A 16918-nucleotide genomic window follows, 5' to 3' on the forward strand; every position below is an offset into this window, starting at 1 on the left:
AAAGATAGACTGAAACAATGAAAAAAAACTGTTGTTACTTAACACTACTAAAGTCATGCTTCTCTCAAAACATTCAAAGCCATAAAAAATAAATCTACCTTGTCCAAACGATGTATGCAAATATCCAAAGAAAAATATCAAACAAAAGATTTTTCTTTCCATGATGACTGGTGTTACTTCTCACCACTTCAGGTATGTGGCTTGGGATTAGTTTGTGAATTACTCCTCCCTCAACTATGGGGGAAGTGACAAGACATGGGTGACAAAAGCGAATCTCTTATAACCTGAAAAACCAGGTAACACTGAAAAGAGCTGCGGCTAGCTGAACAATCCATTTAAAAAATCCTAATAATTATCAATTAGTTTAATATATTTCTTGGAATATTCTGCACCCTTTCGATCAGAAGTTCAAAGGCCGCTATTTCTGTCATAAATTTAAGCCAGTCCGTAATGTCTGGTCTATTTGGATTCTTCCAGTTACGCAAAATGAGTCTGGCAGCTACACTAAAACCTGTTAACATCAGTCCAGCTCCTGATTTAAAAAGGCCTGGGGGCATGAAGGACCTATCCCCTAACAGGCATAATTGTGGGGATTCCGGCAGGGGTTGTCTGAGCCACCATTCAAACTTTTTTTAACACTGCCTCCCATAACGGCCTTACTGTAGGACAATTCCATAAGGCATGGAGTAAAGTTTCTTACATTTCCAGCATTTATTGTCCTGGGTTAATCCCGGTTTAGACAATTTATTAGCTGTAAAATAGTATCTATGCACAATTTTATAATGGATGAATTTATTTCTGGCATCCCTTGTAGCCCTTCCCACATTTGAGATAATGTCCTGCCATAAGCCTTCATCACTATCCTTACCTATACTGTTTTTGTTTGAAGGTTTTTCATCAGTGAAATTACTCTTTTCTCAAAGGATGCCAAATCACATTCTAAACTATAATATATAATTTACAATTCATATAATATACAGTACATAATTTACAGTTCATTGGTGAGTCTTAAGGTCAGTATGTTTTTGATTTCAACATGCAAGCATCCTAGTACAGAATGTGGTACTTTAGTAACACATGGTAAAATGGCAACATAATCCTATGTCCTGTATAAAAGTGGTGGAACTTGATTTTATCCTATATTCATTATACATTATATTTGTTCCTAAGAACTTTTCTAATTTCATAACAGTGTTACTATTATTTATAGTGAAAGACATTTGCACTCAACATTTATAATATGGTTGTATACTTGTGGGCAAATGTTCCACTAGCCCCTTGAATGTTTTACAGTCCCAGTCCGCAACATAACCACTTTTTTTTTAATAAACTGAAGTAATCATAAAAACAAGCTTTCCTCAGGACTGTCATAGGTGTTGGCCTTGTTATTGTTGTTGTTTTTTTAGCTTAAAATAATAATAAGTAAAGGTAGATAAGAATTATTAGAATATAGGAAGACTCCACCGTTATGTAAAAGATCTGAATACTTCTTCCACCACTGGGTAGTAGGCTGTTTTGTAGTACAAATTGTAATAAGATTTTTTACTTTTAATATAATTGCTCTAAGAGGAGTTACATTGGTGTATTGTAGCAGATACATGTTCCCATTTTATTTTTGAATTAAGTTACATTTTAGAGTATTTTAAAGAAATGTTTTGATTCATCCACTTTAGTTCCGAGGTGGATTTAGTTTCTGCTGACGGTTTCGATGTAACACACCCTGCGCATGCGCACTTGTGCATGTGTAGTGGCAATGCACGGACATTTGAGTAGCTAGTCGAGTTTGCTGGTCTAGCTAAACTTTGTGCAATTAAAATCTTAGTTGTGTTTTATTCTATAGAAAACGGTGGGACTTTTCATATGTAAAACAATTGGAATATTGTGAGTCTGCGAGTCTAAACTTCAAATGTTAACGTGTCAGTGTGTTAGCATGAGTAACTGGCGTTTTGTTTGCTAGCTAACGTTTAGCTAGCTACGTTATGAAGCAGAGCAACGTTGCTATCTATCTTACGTCCAATAATCTGTATTCAACTGACCCTAAATAACCTGAACAGTTCGCTGGTTGTCGCACAATCTGTTCAATTTATGTATGTAGCGATTTTTAAAATACATGATCTCTCTGGCACTCTAAGACAAATGTGACATTTGCTTAAAATTTAAAACCCTTAACGTTAAGTCGTTTTAACCATATCCTGCAGTATTTGTTGACTTGTAACGTTACAATAATGTGACTGCAGTTCTGTAAACGCAGAATGGACAGAGACTTGTTGCGGCAGTGTCTGACATACCATGGACAATCATTGTTCAACAAACTGAAATGTGAACAAATAGAAAACCCAGACTTCCAAGCTGTGGTGTCTGACCTGTGCAAGGCCACGTGTGAAAGGTAGGCTATTTCAGCAAGTTACGTTTTGTTTTTAAATCCCTAGTCTTTCATTGTCCATCTAATCTTTTATTTTTTGTTTTTCATTTGTATTATCGTATATGGAGCTCGATTGTCGGTCTCCTTTAGGGCTGCAACTTAACACTTGTTTCAATTAATGTGTAATTCAATAAACTGTCTAAAAAGTGCTTGTCACAATTTTTTACAGTCCCAAGATCACGACTTGTGCAGTTTTATAAATGAGGCCCATAGGTCTCTGTTTTAAGGATGTTTTATCAGTTATAGATAGTGTAATTGTCTCTTGTGTGGGCAATTTGACTTTTTTTGGTTGTTGCAGCCTGTGGATCCAGAATAAAGATGTTTTCATATCGTAAATTCAATGCCTCATGAAAGGCCATGACCGAAAAGTTGTATCTCTAATAAACTTAGTTTGAGAATTCAGTTGTTTCTTTTGCCTGATTACATCTTTCTATGTACCTGTTTATCAAGTGTGCAGTACACAACACTTACGTGACAAAAGTTTATTTGCTAAAGAGTCTCTGCTGAACATGTGTTTTGTGTGCAGCAAGAGTGATGGGCAGGACAGCCCCCTTGTGGAGCAGTTCATTGCCAGGAAGGCTGACATCCTTTTCTGTCCAGCATGGAAGACCGCCACTCATCAAGAAGAGGAGCAGCATGAGGAGGAGGACGCTGCAGGTGTGTTTGTTTGACCACATCTTTCAGGCTCTTTACAGACTAAACCGTCAAATCTAAGTTGTTTTGTAAAGTGTGTCTGCCAACACTAAAACACTTGAACAATGGCAAAACAGTCAAATCACTTCTGAGTCTTTTTCCTCTTTTAAGTTGCCAAACATTACTTTGCATCATAGCCAATAACATTGAAGCCAATCAAGTTGCTGTCAGATTTAGGTAGTGGAGTAAAAAGTACAGTATTTCTCTCTGAAATGTAGTGAAGTAGAAAGTGGCATGAAAAGACTCAAGTTAAGTACAATACCTCAAATGTGTACTTAAGTACAGTACAGTTCTGTAGCCTACTCCGAAACAACGGACCCTGAACGCATTTTTCTCGTCTCGCGTTCCAGTCTCCACACGGCTGTCTTCGGACAAAAAGTCACGTCCTGAGATTGATAATGTTGTCAGACACTTGTAGTAACAATCTGAGCCTGTCAGTTGCAAAAAAAATAAATCCCTTTTAGTGGACAAAAAGCAAGGCTGCACAATTGCCCCCATTAGATTACATTGCAGCTTGGTTCGCGCCGGCCCATCATTGCGATCTCACTCAATACCAAATTCAAAGATTGTTAGTCACGTCAGTCTATTAGACACAAATGCATGGGGAAATGGGGTCCAGGTTGAAAAAAATCGCTTGATGGTGTTTTTTGCCTCAACAGCGCCTTCCAGGCAGCTAACCTTAAATATAACCATTGCCTGGAAGGCACCAAACACCAAAAAAAAAAGTAGTTACCCTTTAATTTTGTAAAAATGTAAATTATTTGTTCAGTTCAATTTTATTTATATAGCACGTTTAAAAACAACCATAGTTGACCAAAGTGCTTAACAAGCTCCAAAAAATTGTGTGAATGATGTGCAGTCAAAATAATTTCCCCCCCCTGTATTGTATATACATTTGTACCCTTAGGGACATTTTGTATTACCCGATTCAACTGTTTAAAATATATACAGTACTGTGCAAAAGTCAAGTCAAAAATATAAATAATGATTTATTTTTTTATCAGTTAACAAAATGCAAAGTGAGCAACCAAAAAAACACCTAAATCACATAAATATTTGGTGTTACTACCCTTTGCCTTCAAACCAGCATCAATTCTTATAGGTACACTTTCAAAAAGTCAGGGAACGTGGAGGATCGTAGATGCAGTGGTCGGCCAAGGAAACTTGGTACAGCAGATGAAAAACACATCAAGCTTATTTCCCTTCGAAATCGGAAGATGTCCAGCAGTGCCATCAGCTCGGAACTGGCAGAAACCAGTGGGACCCAGGTACACCCATCTACCGTCTGGAGAAGTCTGGCCAGAAGTGGTCTTCATGGAAGAGTTCCAGCCAAAAAGCCATACCCCCCAACATAGAAACAAGGCCAAGCGACTCAACTTGAAATATTTGGCTGTAGGAGAAGGAGGTTGTTCGCCGAAGGGCTGTAGAGCGGTACAATAATGAGTGTCTGCAGGCAACAGTGAAGCATGGTGGAGGTTCCTTGCAAGTTTGGGGCTGCATTTCTGCAAATGGAGTTGGAGATTTGGTCAGGATTAATGGTGTCCTCAATGCTGAGAAATATAGGCAGATACTTATCCATCATGCAATACCATCAGGGAGGCGTACGATTGGCCCCAAATTTATTCTGCAGCAGGACAGCGACCCCAAACATACAGCCAAGGTCATTAAGAACTATCTTCAGCGTAAAGAATTCCTGGAAGTGATGGCATGGCCCCCACAGAGCCCTGATCTCAGCAACATCAAGTCTGTCTGGGATTACATGAAGAGACAGAAGGATTTGAGGGAGCCTACATCCACAGAAGATCTGTGGTTAGTTCTCCAAGATGTTTGGAACAACCTACCTGCCGAGTTCCTTCAAAAACTGTGCAAGTGTACCTAGAAGAATTGATGCGGTCTTGAAGGCAAAGGGTGGTCACACCAAGTATTGATTTGATTTAGATTTCTCTTCTGTTCATTCACTGCATTTTGTTAATTGATGAAAATAAACTATAATCACTTCCATTTTTGAAAGCATACTTAGTTTACAGCATTTTTTCATACCTGCCTAAAACTTTTGCACAGTACTGTATATATAAATTATCAAAGGAATTTAACTTACGTTGTGTCTTGTACTGCTGAAAAGACATTTAGGAGACATTTTCTGCTTCTGCACATGGTTGTGCTTGTTTATTTAATATACAAGACTTTCAGATAGAGGGGGAAAATGAGCCCACAGTGAAATGTGACAGGAGCAAGAAACGCTCCGAAATGGCTTGGCGTAAGGAGGGTTAACGGGGATATACGCTCAGTCTAATATAACGAAATGCATCTTTATATGCGACATGTTTGATTCAGCTTTCTGCTTCTTCTTCCCCAGAGCCCTATGCCATTATGCCACCAGTGGAGTTATTTATGAAGGTGTCTTATGATGAAAGAAGAGCCATGCTGTACAGGGACTTGGAGAAAGGAGACCTTGTTGTGGGAAGGATCAACAACATTAGAGAATATGGCTTCTTTCTCACTCTGCTTTGCACTGCGGGAGGACTGAAGAGAGACATAGAAGACCTAGAGTTGTCGGTATGTCAACAAGCTAAATCAATAAAATGCACTTGAGATATGTCATAAACCTCATAACAGATCGAAACTAATGAGTCAAACGTAGATGCAGAAGTCACTCAGGAATTCACACTGCTGGTGGGGGTACATGTTGTAGGAGCCACACACTGTATGCTGTTTATCGTCTCATTTATATTATTTATTGATTATTATATTGTGCACTTATATTGTAGGTGATGGGCGTGTTCATCGTGGCTTGAGCAGAAGCGATAACATTTGTCTGCTTCACCTGTTCACCTGTGTTTTTTTTTGGGGCTTTGACAGAGGGGGTGAGCTTGGGAGGGAACACTTTCTGTTGACTGCCGCACTCACGCACTTATTTTGACTCACAAAGTAACTTTACATTTGGTAACTGCAGTACTAGTTGTATTTTACGTGTGGAGGAATAAATCATTGCAATACAATCTAGAGCGCGTCACAGTGTGTTTATGCATATCTCAGTCTTTAGTCCCTCAGGGCAGCACTTTGTTGGACTGCTAAGTCACTTGCTTGTCAGCAAACAGCATGTGTCAGCTATGCATTCTGTGCTCTAACTTGCATTTGGCTTCTGGGAATCTTCCTTTGAAACGTGCGTGCATGCATGCATGCATGTGTCTAGGAAATCTATGCGTCTTTATAAGTGTGTTCCGTGACGTCTCCTTTTTAAAGGTGGGCGGAAACGGGTTAAAGGGGCCTCACATACACCTTAGCCTTTCAAGAACAAGATTTGGGCGAGCATCAGTGTTTGTGGTGCCTATGTTATAGTGCCATTTAAAATTTTTGCATAACCCAAACTTGACAGCTTTGGCAGGATTTATGTACCACTTATTAATATACATAGAGTAGTGTTGGGATGGCACTGTGGTCAAACTCTACAGCTTCCTAATATTTAATTAAATGCTTCTGGTTAAGTGTCCCAAACCTTCATTTCGTATCCAGAGTTGTGCTGCTCCTGAGTATTTCCATAACAGTTACTTTAGTGACTTTCTGTCGGACCACTCACCTGGTGCAATAACGGAAAACACCTGAAGGCATATGCAAACTAGCCATTTTTTTCCTTTCTACCTTAAGGCTTTATGTCACATCAGAGAAATTCCATCCACTGGCAGCCATGACGATCCTCTGTCTTACTACCAGATCGGGGACTTCATCAGAGGTTAGTGTCTAAGTCGCTTTATCATAACAATGTGCAGACTAGGGCTGAGTACCGAATTCAATACTTTCTAGGCACTGACCGAATTGCCTCTAAAGTATCAAAGTTTCTCATCATTCAATCCCCAATTTCAATACGTAAGCAGTAAATCTCATCAGTAAGTGAGCCAATAAGCTCATAACATTACACGTAATAGAGGCACGCAGGAAAAACTACATTACGCACAGAGATAGGGCTCAAGTAGTAGGAGCTGAAAAGTAAATAAAAAGATTTGTGCAGTAATGTGTAATTGAATTTCTTTGTTTAATAAAGTTGGTATCCAAAAAAGTATATTTAGGAATTTGTATCGAAGTTACAGTATTTGTATTGGTACAGGTATCGGAAAAAAACGATACCCACCTAGTGCTGACTTCCTCTGACAGCCAGACTTAAGGCTTTTTCCCGTAAAATTGTCATACAGGTTTAGGGGGAAAAGGGCCTCATATGACAGTAAGCAATATGTGGAGGCCGTCAATCATCAGATGTTTTAGTCCTTCCTCATAGTATTCTAAACCACTGCAGTGATTTGGCTGATAAGCTTTCCAACTTGTATGTTATCTTTCCCTCAAAGCGGCCTGCCTGGGTTGTATTTCATAATTTTGCCAGTTTCTTAAATGACATGCCCCCTCTAATGCAAAAACAGAGCTGCTTTCATTGTCTTCCACTGTAAAATGGCAATATGTTTTTGGGGAAACTGTAACCATCAAACTGCCCACTAAAATCCATTTATTGTTGAAGTATCATTCAAGCTATAGCTACATATAAGTTGGTAGAACATTACTTTATTTCTTGAGTTTTTGCTGTTTTTGTTACTCCACAATTTGAACAGAAAAATTGTTCAACTAAGTTCTGCACTTTCTTGTTCTGTAGCTGCAGTGAAAGATATTGACCGTTACCAGGAGAAAATCACAGTTTCCCTCCACCAGGCCTCTCTTTTCCCCAGCTTAGAGCACATCAAACTGGGTGTCTTTCCCCGGGAGGAGCTGCCTGTACACTACAGGTACATTACATGACTAAACTCTACAAAATACACTGAACTCTGAAAGATAAACTAGCACTTAGTTGAAGAAAATGTACCTAATCTGTCTGTTGGTGGTACTATTTAATTTCAGTCATGCCGTACTTCAGATGATTCTAGCTGCTCTTCATTATTTAATACAGATCAGCTGCATTCACGACTAATGCTTAAGTAAACATTTTCTTTTTGAGCTACGTAGTCGCTTTGTGATCACCAGAGAAGATAAATCGGCCTTTTAAGCACAGCTAATTGTGGCCTGAATTGCTATAACTGTAATAATTTGTGTTAAGTGTTTTCTCTTCGTCGTGTCTGACTCCTCTTTTCTTAGTCGTAGCATTCGTGCAGCCGCCGACTCTAGTGAGACCTATGAGTGTATACTAAAGAGTTGCCATGGTTACCACAACCCATCTGTCGTGGACTACCTGCTGGAGAAGGTGGGCGTTAGTGACACCCACCCGCCATCAATGATGAGAGGACTACAAAGGTAAACATTGTTTTTGTTTTTTTTAAACAAATTAATTTGAGTATTTTAATTAGAGTACCACTAATTTGATTGTTGGATTTTATTTGGAGCAGCAACTGATGCTTTGAGATTGTCTCTGGTTAACTTGGTTTGTCTGACTTGCATTTTTGAAGTAGTGATCTAATTGTTTATTTATTTACTTACAGTTTATTTAAGTGTTACTTCTCTGTTGTTACCAATAAGGTGTGTCAGGATTCTCCAAATGCACAATTCGATTTGACTCTGATTTTTAAGGTCGAGATTTGATAACATTTTCGATTTTATATATTTTCTTTTCAGCAGTGACAGCAATGCCACTGCCTTTTTTAATTATTATTATTTTTGGGGTGGCTTTTCCCTTTTGGTAGTGACAGGAAAGGTGGGAGAGAGATGGGGGATGACACGCAGCAAAAGGTCGCAGGTCGGATTCGAACCTGGGCCGCTGCACGCTCTTACTGAGTGAGCTAGCGGCCGCCCCAGCAATGCCACTTTAAAAACTACTAGGTGGCAGAAGGGTACTTTACAGCAAAAGTTCGAGTTTCTCAATATAAGTGCAATTGAATGCACCAATAGGTTAACGAGGTGTACATGAACGTACCATGAAGTCCCATTGGTACACATGCTTTACCTTCGTTGTGTGTTTACATCACTCACTCAGGGGGAAGTCAAAATTTTACCACACCGGTGACTTCAGGGAAGCAGGAGGATTTTCCAGTTCTGTCGTTTGTGCACTCCGGTAGTGGCCATGGTGTCTGGAAAAGAGCAGCTGCAGGCTACTGGTTGTCTAAAGTTACCCTGTGTCTTTAGCTGCATGGTACCAGTCTATAAGCTACGCCGTGTCTGTTTGTATCTTTTTACGGATGTGCGCAGGTGGGCAGGGGTGGAGAGAAAGAAAACACGGGGGAAAACGCCGATCCTGCATTTGATTTCCATAGTCGAAATCGAAAGCTCATTTCGACCGAGTTTCAATTTAAAATCTAAATTGTGACGCCCTTGTTATGTGAAAAGTATTGTAAGTAAGTAATGGTAAGAATACTTAAGGCCTGGAAAACTGTAAGAAGAATAAGGACTTTGACAACACCTTTTATCCTATTCTAATTAATGTATAGATGTCTTTGGTTCATGTGATGTTACGGGTCAGTTGGCAACTAATGGAACTCTCTACAATCAAAACCTTTACATATAAGTGTTTACATATAAGGGGACTTTTCTTTCCAAATGAGAACGATTAGCCTCCTAGGTGGGCAGGTACAATACATAGTGGTTCTCTATAGGAAAAGGAAGCCTACAATGTTGAGAGGCGACATCTTTGAGGGTCAATAGAGTTCTTACTTGTTCCTCTTTTCTCCACAGTAAACTTTTTCAGGAGGAGGATTTTGCCTCTGCAATCAGGAAGAAACAGTCTGCATCATGGGCCTTGAAGTGGTAATGTGTCAATGGTCTCCCATCGTTATTACAGTATCACAACATCTTCATATATATATATAGTCTTTCATCCTCTGGCATCTTCTGACTTGATGTTAATATAAACCCATTTACCAATCTGTCTTTGTCATTGTTGTTTTAGTGTCCGTGCAGGTGTGGACCACTTCAAACATGGTCGTCATGTGGAAGCCATGAACGAATACAACAAAGCTTTGCATATCGACACTAATAATGTAGAAGCACTGGTGGCACGTGGAGCTCTGTAAGTTGATTATTATTTTAAGTCATGCAACCTACTCTGGATGTTATAATACTGTGAAACTCTGGTTTGGTGTCACGATTTCCAGTAATTACCAGTCTTACATGGGCCTACATCCTGAATTCACATTCATGCATTATATACCCATACTTGAGAGCTTCACAAGCAATCTACAATGCTACATTTTTGTTTTGGTGAATGTTTAAAATAGTGTTTAAAAGAAATAGTTGATATATTTTTTATTGTAAATTGAAAAAAGTTGGCAGCACTGACAAACATTGCTTAAGAATTTTTATGTCTTTAAACCCTGATAAAGCGTGATGATATAACAGAAAGGGAACTCCTTGAATTGCATAATGGATAAATGATACCGAAAATTGTCAACATTTGCTTGTATTTATTTACATAATTGTCTATTTTATGCATTTACACTGCAACTTAGACATTACAATCCCTCTGTATGCATTAGTAATGTGTTAAAACAATCTAGTTAGTAATACCATTGAACAGTTGAAGCAGTTTGACAGAAGTCTTTAAAAAAACATGACAATAAATCCTTCTCTCAGTTGTTATACTTCCTGCAGATAGAATGATTGGATTCTCCTTTTAGATGTTTTGTGTTCTTACTGTGTGTTTCCCTCATTGGGTATTCACAGGTATGCTAACAAAGGCAGCATCATGAAGGCTATAACAGACTTTGAATTGGCCCTGGTGAGCTGTCCAGATCACCGCAACGCCAAGAAGTACCTCTGCCAGACGCTGGTGGAGAGAGGAAAACAGTAAGCAGTGCTACATTTTGCTTTCGTTATAGTTCAGAGGTGTAAGACACGATAGTTTAATTGAATACAGCTACAATAGATTAAAAGGAAAATAATAACAATCAAGCCATTTTAATGCATTGCTATGGACAGCTCAGTAGCAAATTCTTCACAAGGTATCTTTTCTGGTTGTTTTGGTGAATAAAAAAATGCTATATTTTATTTCCAGCTCTAGTTTGCATACTTGTTTGAAAAGACCAGAATCACTGAAATATATGCTTGATTGTTAGTTAAGGTTGTTATAAATCATCCCACACAAATTTTCTTTTTTCTTTGGAAATTGATGTTCAAGGGAGTTAATTTCCTGCAACAGAAAGGAGACAAAGAAAGTTATGTGCGTTTTGCTTTCTACTCTATGATGTTCCTCTTATATAAAAAAAAAAAATGCAGAAACACTTGTGTAATAAATGAATGGATTTGCAAGTTTTCCACACAACAGCGAATGGCAAAGCTAATTGCTAAGTCAGTATAGAGGCATATTAGATCAATTTGACTATCCTTTTTTATGCCACTGCTGCATTTAACTGCAATTGGGTAGTCGAGCAGCAAGGCAGCCAGTCATTTAAAGTATTAAGGTTAAAATACTTTCTTGAGTTTAGCTGATGTTGTCAGGCAGTGTTTTCTCCCAGGCCTTGCAACAAGCTCCACCAATGCAATGCTTTATTTATGTTGAGTAGAAAACCTAAGTTCAGTGGCAGGGCTGTGCTTCAACTCCATCTTGGAGAATGAGCAAAGAACATGTAGTTCTTGTATGTTAAAGTATGTTTAGGGGACAGCAGATTCCTAAAAGAACATTTTTGTGCTCAGCCAACATTGAATAAACTTGACAAAAGAATGACAGAAATGCTGTTTTGGAACAGACGTGTGACTTTCAACCGGTCTGGTTTGTTCTCGTCATTTAAAAGAGGCCAACAGGAACTCCTGCTACGAGAATATTGTTAACAAATGTTACTGAAAAATATGCGTAACCTACTCATAGGTCCACTATGTGTGTTGTGTATGTGTGTCAAGGCTTGAAGAACAGGAGAAACTAGTAACAGCGGAGGGGTTGTACAGGAGAGCTCTATCCCTAGATGACTCGAACCCTGAGGCGCAGGAGGCCCTGCACAAGATCACAGACACTATACAGGTGAGTGGGCCCCCACACAAAGTTGGCAGGTATGCACAATGTGTACTTTTGGCTTAACTATTAAAGCACACGGCAACAATAATGGGCATATCAAAGCTTTAAGTCTACATACAAATGTTGTGTTAACTATGCCTTCAGAAAAACTAAACAGGTGAAGCAAATAAATAAAGACCGCTTAGCGTCTTTGTGTTTCTTTGTGACGAAGATGTTTGATCCAGTCTTTGTTTCATGAAGCGCTTAATTAGCCAATCACCAACTCTGCTGCTCTACGGAGTGTTTTAGCATCTTTCAGCTCACTGTTTTCGGGTTTCTGGCCCTCAAGGTTTCTGTTTAATGTACACTACCTGTTCAAATGACACACAAAGTTCATGACTAGCTGGTGAACATAGTTAGTATTTAGCAGCTAAAGAGACAGATATTTCCTCCAGGAGTTGGTGGAAACTGAGAACAGTTATAAGGAGAGTGAATATTGTACTTACATTTGCCAGGTAACAGGCAACTGATTACTAACAAGTTCACCATATCAACCTAAAAGGTGATAATGTTTCAGTATTGTGTTCACAACTTGTTTCTGCTGCCCCCAAATGGGCCAAAAATCAGTTACAGTGTCATAGAAATTTACAGTGGAGGAAATTGTCCTTGTTCTCTTAAAAATCAGTAAGTCACTGGTGGGATGAATCAAGTCTTTGTCATGCTGCCTGAAGGGGAGGCATCTGAGGCTTTCCAGAAAGCACAAGTCATGTTAATGTAGTTCACAATACCCTTTGATATAGAATACCCCCCGTCCCCGTCCCCTAACCATTTGTATGGAAAACAACATGACCCTTTGATAATATGAAACTTTGATTCTTCTTTCTCTCAGCTAAAATCCCTCAGACTAATGTAATAAGCTACAGTTATAGCAGAGACATGTTTTGAGTTTTACAATCAAGTGTATGCAGCAGACTCACAACTTCATTGTTTGGATTTTAAGATGGCATTACAATAAAAAAGTGCCTCTTGTGGCTATTAAACCGGACCAAACCTGTACGTTTACACATAGACTTGCATGTGTTTGATACAGGCAGTGTGGGTGTAACATTTTACAGCTAAATCAAGCAAATCAAGGTCCATCTGCTGCAGTGTTGTCAACAAGAAAGTTTGACAGTTTTCCAAACTGGTTCCCTGTTTGCCACTCTATACTCTTGTCTCTGTGTTAAACCGGAGGAAGGATTGAATAAACTAGCTTAATGTTAATTGAATATATATATCAAAACATGAAACATTGTGTGTGTTTATATACAGTATCACACAGATGCAAACTGGTTAGGTTAATACATTTCCCTTTACAAAATTGTAAATCTATTTTATCCAACATCAAAACATATTTTGGCCTGTAAATTATCTGTTTGTTTTTGTAGAGAATATTAAATCTACACTTTACTTATTTCTGTAACCTATTATTAGTAACATACAGCCAACACAATAACAAAACAAACAAAAAAGGCTTTTCCACAGCAAACATTTTGGACTTGTCATCGTAGGACGAGCACAGGTGTTACAAATAACATTAACAAGAACTCTGTTCTCTTCTAATGACCCAGTAAGCCATGGCAGTCAGCCATGGTCACCACCACTAATGAGAAAACTGCTATGTACTAATCCCATACTACATACTAAATGTATACGTTCAATACAAATTTTTCTGGTGTTCTGCTCTGAACAATGTCCTTAATATACACTGTGAATTTGTTTTCATCCATGTTCCCGACACTGATTTGTAATACTGATGAAGTGTTTTGGTGTGTGTGTGTGTGTGTCTGCGACCCTGGGACTCTGCCCTTTGACCCTCCGACTGCCTTGGCTTTGTCCACCTGCCTTGCGGGGGTGAAAATTATAAAAACTGCACAATGACGACGACTCCCTCACTGGACGCTTGCCGTGTCCCCGGTCCAAATACGGTAACGTTGAAACCTTCTCTGTCTCAATGGGGAACAAATGCTGTTTGTTTTCTCTGCACATCTCTGCCTGTACCTCTGTCCATTAATCTGCTTCTCTACCGTTCTCTTGGATCACACCACTTTTTCTGTGGTAAATATCTGACTCTCTGTATATTTCTTGATCATTCTGTCATCTTTTGTATTGTGACGTTCTTATGTCCTTCTCAAACCTTTTGACTTTCCTCTTGCTCCCCATACTTTTGGCCCCAACACGAATGGCTGACTAAATGAATGAATGGCTGAATAACCGCTCGATTTCGGGGTCTCTGTTGCATCTTTTGGGTCATTGCGTGTTTAAATGTCTCTATGGACTTTTGCCTGCCATTGTCATGTCTTCCCTTGCCTTGCCCGGCGACCGTAAAGAAATCGATTCGCCTGAGAGAAGAAGCGCTGGCTAAGGAGCAGAAAGCTACGAGCAGCCAGACCAGCGCTGAGAAATTGCGTAAGATCTTAAAAGAGGATAAGAGGTGAGTTTGCTTTGATCTTTAAAAGGTGTGGCAGGTAAATATGCTGTAGATGAAGGCATGTAAGTCATTTCATAACTTTAAAGCATCAGCTGTTTTATTAGAATACAATGTTCAGTCAATGCTTTTTTTTTTTTTTTTAACAGGATGAAGAAAAAACGGAAGAGATCAGCCTCTTCCTCTTCATCATCCTCCACTTTTTCCAGGAACTCCTCTCCTTCTTCATCGTCTTCCTCCTCTCGCAGGAGGTCCAAAAAGAAGAAAAAGAAGAGGAGGAGGTCTGAGCGCGGAAGTAAGCGCCATCGCAGGATCTCCTCAGTGAGGAGTGAGGAGGGTAAGAGCGAGAAAGACCGGAAGGAGAAAGAGGAGGACGAGGTGGAGTGGTATCCTGCTCCTCCTAACACCTCCGCCACTTTTCTCAACCAGAAGGGAGGCCCAGGGTTTGGAGAGAGGGATGAGGAGGAGGTAGTGGAGAAGGATGCTGAAGATAGACGGATCTGTCAACTGTATTCTTTGTCTGCCGCTTCAGAGGACGGAGAGTCCGACTCCTCACGCAGAGACAGGAAGAGAGGGGACAGAGAGGAGAGCAGGCGGAAAAGGAAAACAACGAAAGAGAAGAGGAGTAGAGAAAGAATAGGAACAAGGATAAAAGAGAAATTACAGGAGAGAACAAGTGACTCCAAGAAGAAGGAAAATGAAAACGAAAAGTGGTCTTGCTCGCGCTGTCTAGCTAGTATTCCAGACGAAGTCCAGTTTGAAATCGGAGTATTTAGGGAACTCTGGTTCTGCATCCAAACACGTGGAGAGTAGAATGAGACATGACTCTTCCAGGTGGAACTCCTTCGATGGTGGTAGGTATGAAAACAAAGGGTGGGAGGAAATTCGGGAGCAAGAAGAGGCAAAGAGAGACTGTAGAAAGGGGAAAGTAGAGGATGAAAGGTCAGATGCAGGAAACCGTAAAAGCTCAGAAGGTGCTGGAAATCATAAACGGAGTAGTTTGACCTCGGTTCCAGTCGAGAGGCCTAAAAAAGACCTCCCTTCTAACCTGTTAGATATTTTCAATCAGATTGCCCAGTTCGAGAAGGAGAAAGGAGTTGGGCCAAAATAATAACTCGAAACCAAAAGTCCAGAATGTGCCCAATGCTAGTGAAACAAGACTGTGAAGTGGTTGTCAAAATGTTTTTTGTTGTCCAGGAAATCATTCGTTCTGGACAGTGCGTCAAGCTTACACTGCTGAAGCAATGGCCAAATGTGTTGTTGATTGAATGTCTCCAGTTGTTTAGTGTTAGAGAAACCTTTGAGTCATATTACTTTGAAATGTCTTAGTCCCTATGGTTGATTTAAGGCTTGTGAGCAACTGTAGTAATTGCTGGATAATAGCTGGTCAAAATGTATTAAAGTGTTCATAACAAAATACTTTCCCAAATAATGTGATAAGAGAGAAATAACTAAATGCGAGGACATGACTAAAAATATTACATCTGAAGTCTATGGTAATTTCCCCTTTTAGAGTTGGGAGAGATGTTAGTGTACATTTTTGATAGATGTATCATTTCTGTTATGACATTATACAGCACGTCTGACATCACATCAGTTGCTACAGGCTTTAATATCTCATGTTATGTGTTCATCTTAAGTTGAGACTTGTATCTGTTAAAAAAGACACTGCCTTATGTTTACTGCCTTGTGCCATTTTGTGCATTCTTTCTGTGGCTTGTTGAAATCCCAAACAACCTGACTGTTAGTGTTCGTACCACAGCGGTACTTTTTCAAGCTTTACGCAATGCAAATGTTCCAGTTGTATCCCAACATATTTCTCTCCTGCAGTAAAACAAACTCAACCGAATCAATAAAGCATTTAAAATGTCAAAACTACATGCCAGGTTATGCTAGTCTTCTTCACTTAACAACTAATATCACATATTTACTAAGTTAATATAACCCTTTTGTGTTACTGCTACTAGTGCTGAGTACAGGAGGCTGCAGTGAAATCAAATTTAACATTGAAAGTGTTTTACCGAGAAATGTTCTACCTCACAAGACCAAAAACAATGTAAAGAGACCATTAGATTAAAATGACATCTCTATGATGGACATCCGAAGTCCAATGGTCAATGCTCCGTTAAAAGAGTCCGTTTTAACTTGACGCTTGCAAAGAGCTCGCATATTATTATAGTCCATGATGATGTAAATGCAACAATGCAGAAAACCTCCAGTCAATCTTTATGGTGGAACTATTCAGCTGTGGGGCTGTTTTGAGTGTCTTGCACAGGATCAGCTCCACACCTGCCAGAGAGAGAAATACCACTCTATTTTGCAGAGGCATGCTACCCCTTCTGGTTCAGTAATATGTGTGGATGAGGATTCATTTTCCATGCAAGCTACTGTATACCAGGTCTGTTTGAAGTTTTAGGATAAGCAAGCACTGCTAGCTTGTGTGGTT

At 39.4% G+C, this 16918-nt stretch overlaps 1 protein-coding gene across 1 annotated transcript; it reads left to right on the plus strand.

The window, feature by feature from the left end:
- The first annotated feature begins 1725 nt into the window (after nt 1-1725).
- ttc14 (tetratricopeptide repeat domain 14) lies at nt 1726-16350 on the plus strand. Its single transcript, XM_039811407.1, is given in 13 exon segments — nt 1726-2386; nt 2949-3079; nt 5472-5671; nt 6761-6845; nt 7752-7881; nt 8228-8383; nt 9755-9826; nt 9969-10088; nt 10742-10864; nt 11915-12032; nt 14375-14478; nt 14622-15210; nt 15212-16350. Coding segments are annotated over 13 exon segments (2334 nt in total). The 5' UTR covers nt 1726-2252; the 3' UTR covers nt 15584-16350.
- Nucleotides 16351-16918: the final 568 nt, after the last annotated feature.

This window comes from Perca fluviatilis, chromosome 9 (genome assembly GCF_010015445.1).
Source record: "Perca fluviatilis chromosome 9, GENO_Pfluv_1.0, whole genome shotgun sequence".
Lineage (NCBI taxonomy): Eukaryota > Metazoa > Chordata > Actinopteri > Perciformes > Percidae > Perca > Perca fluviatilis.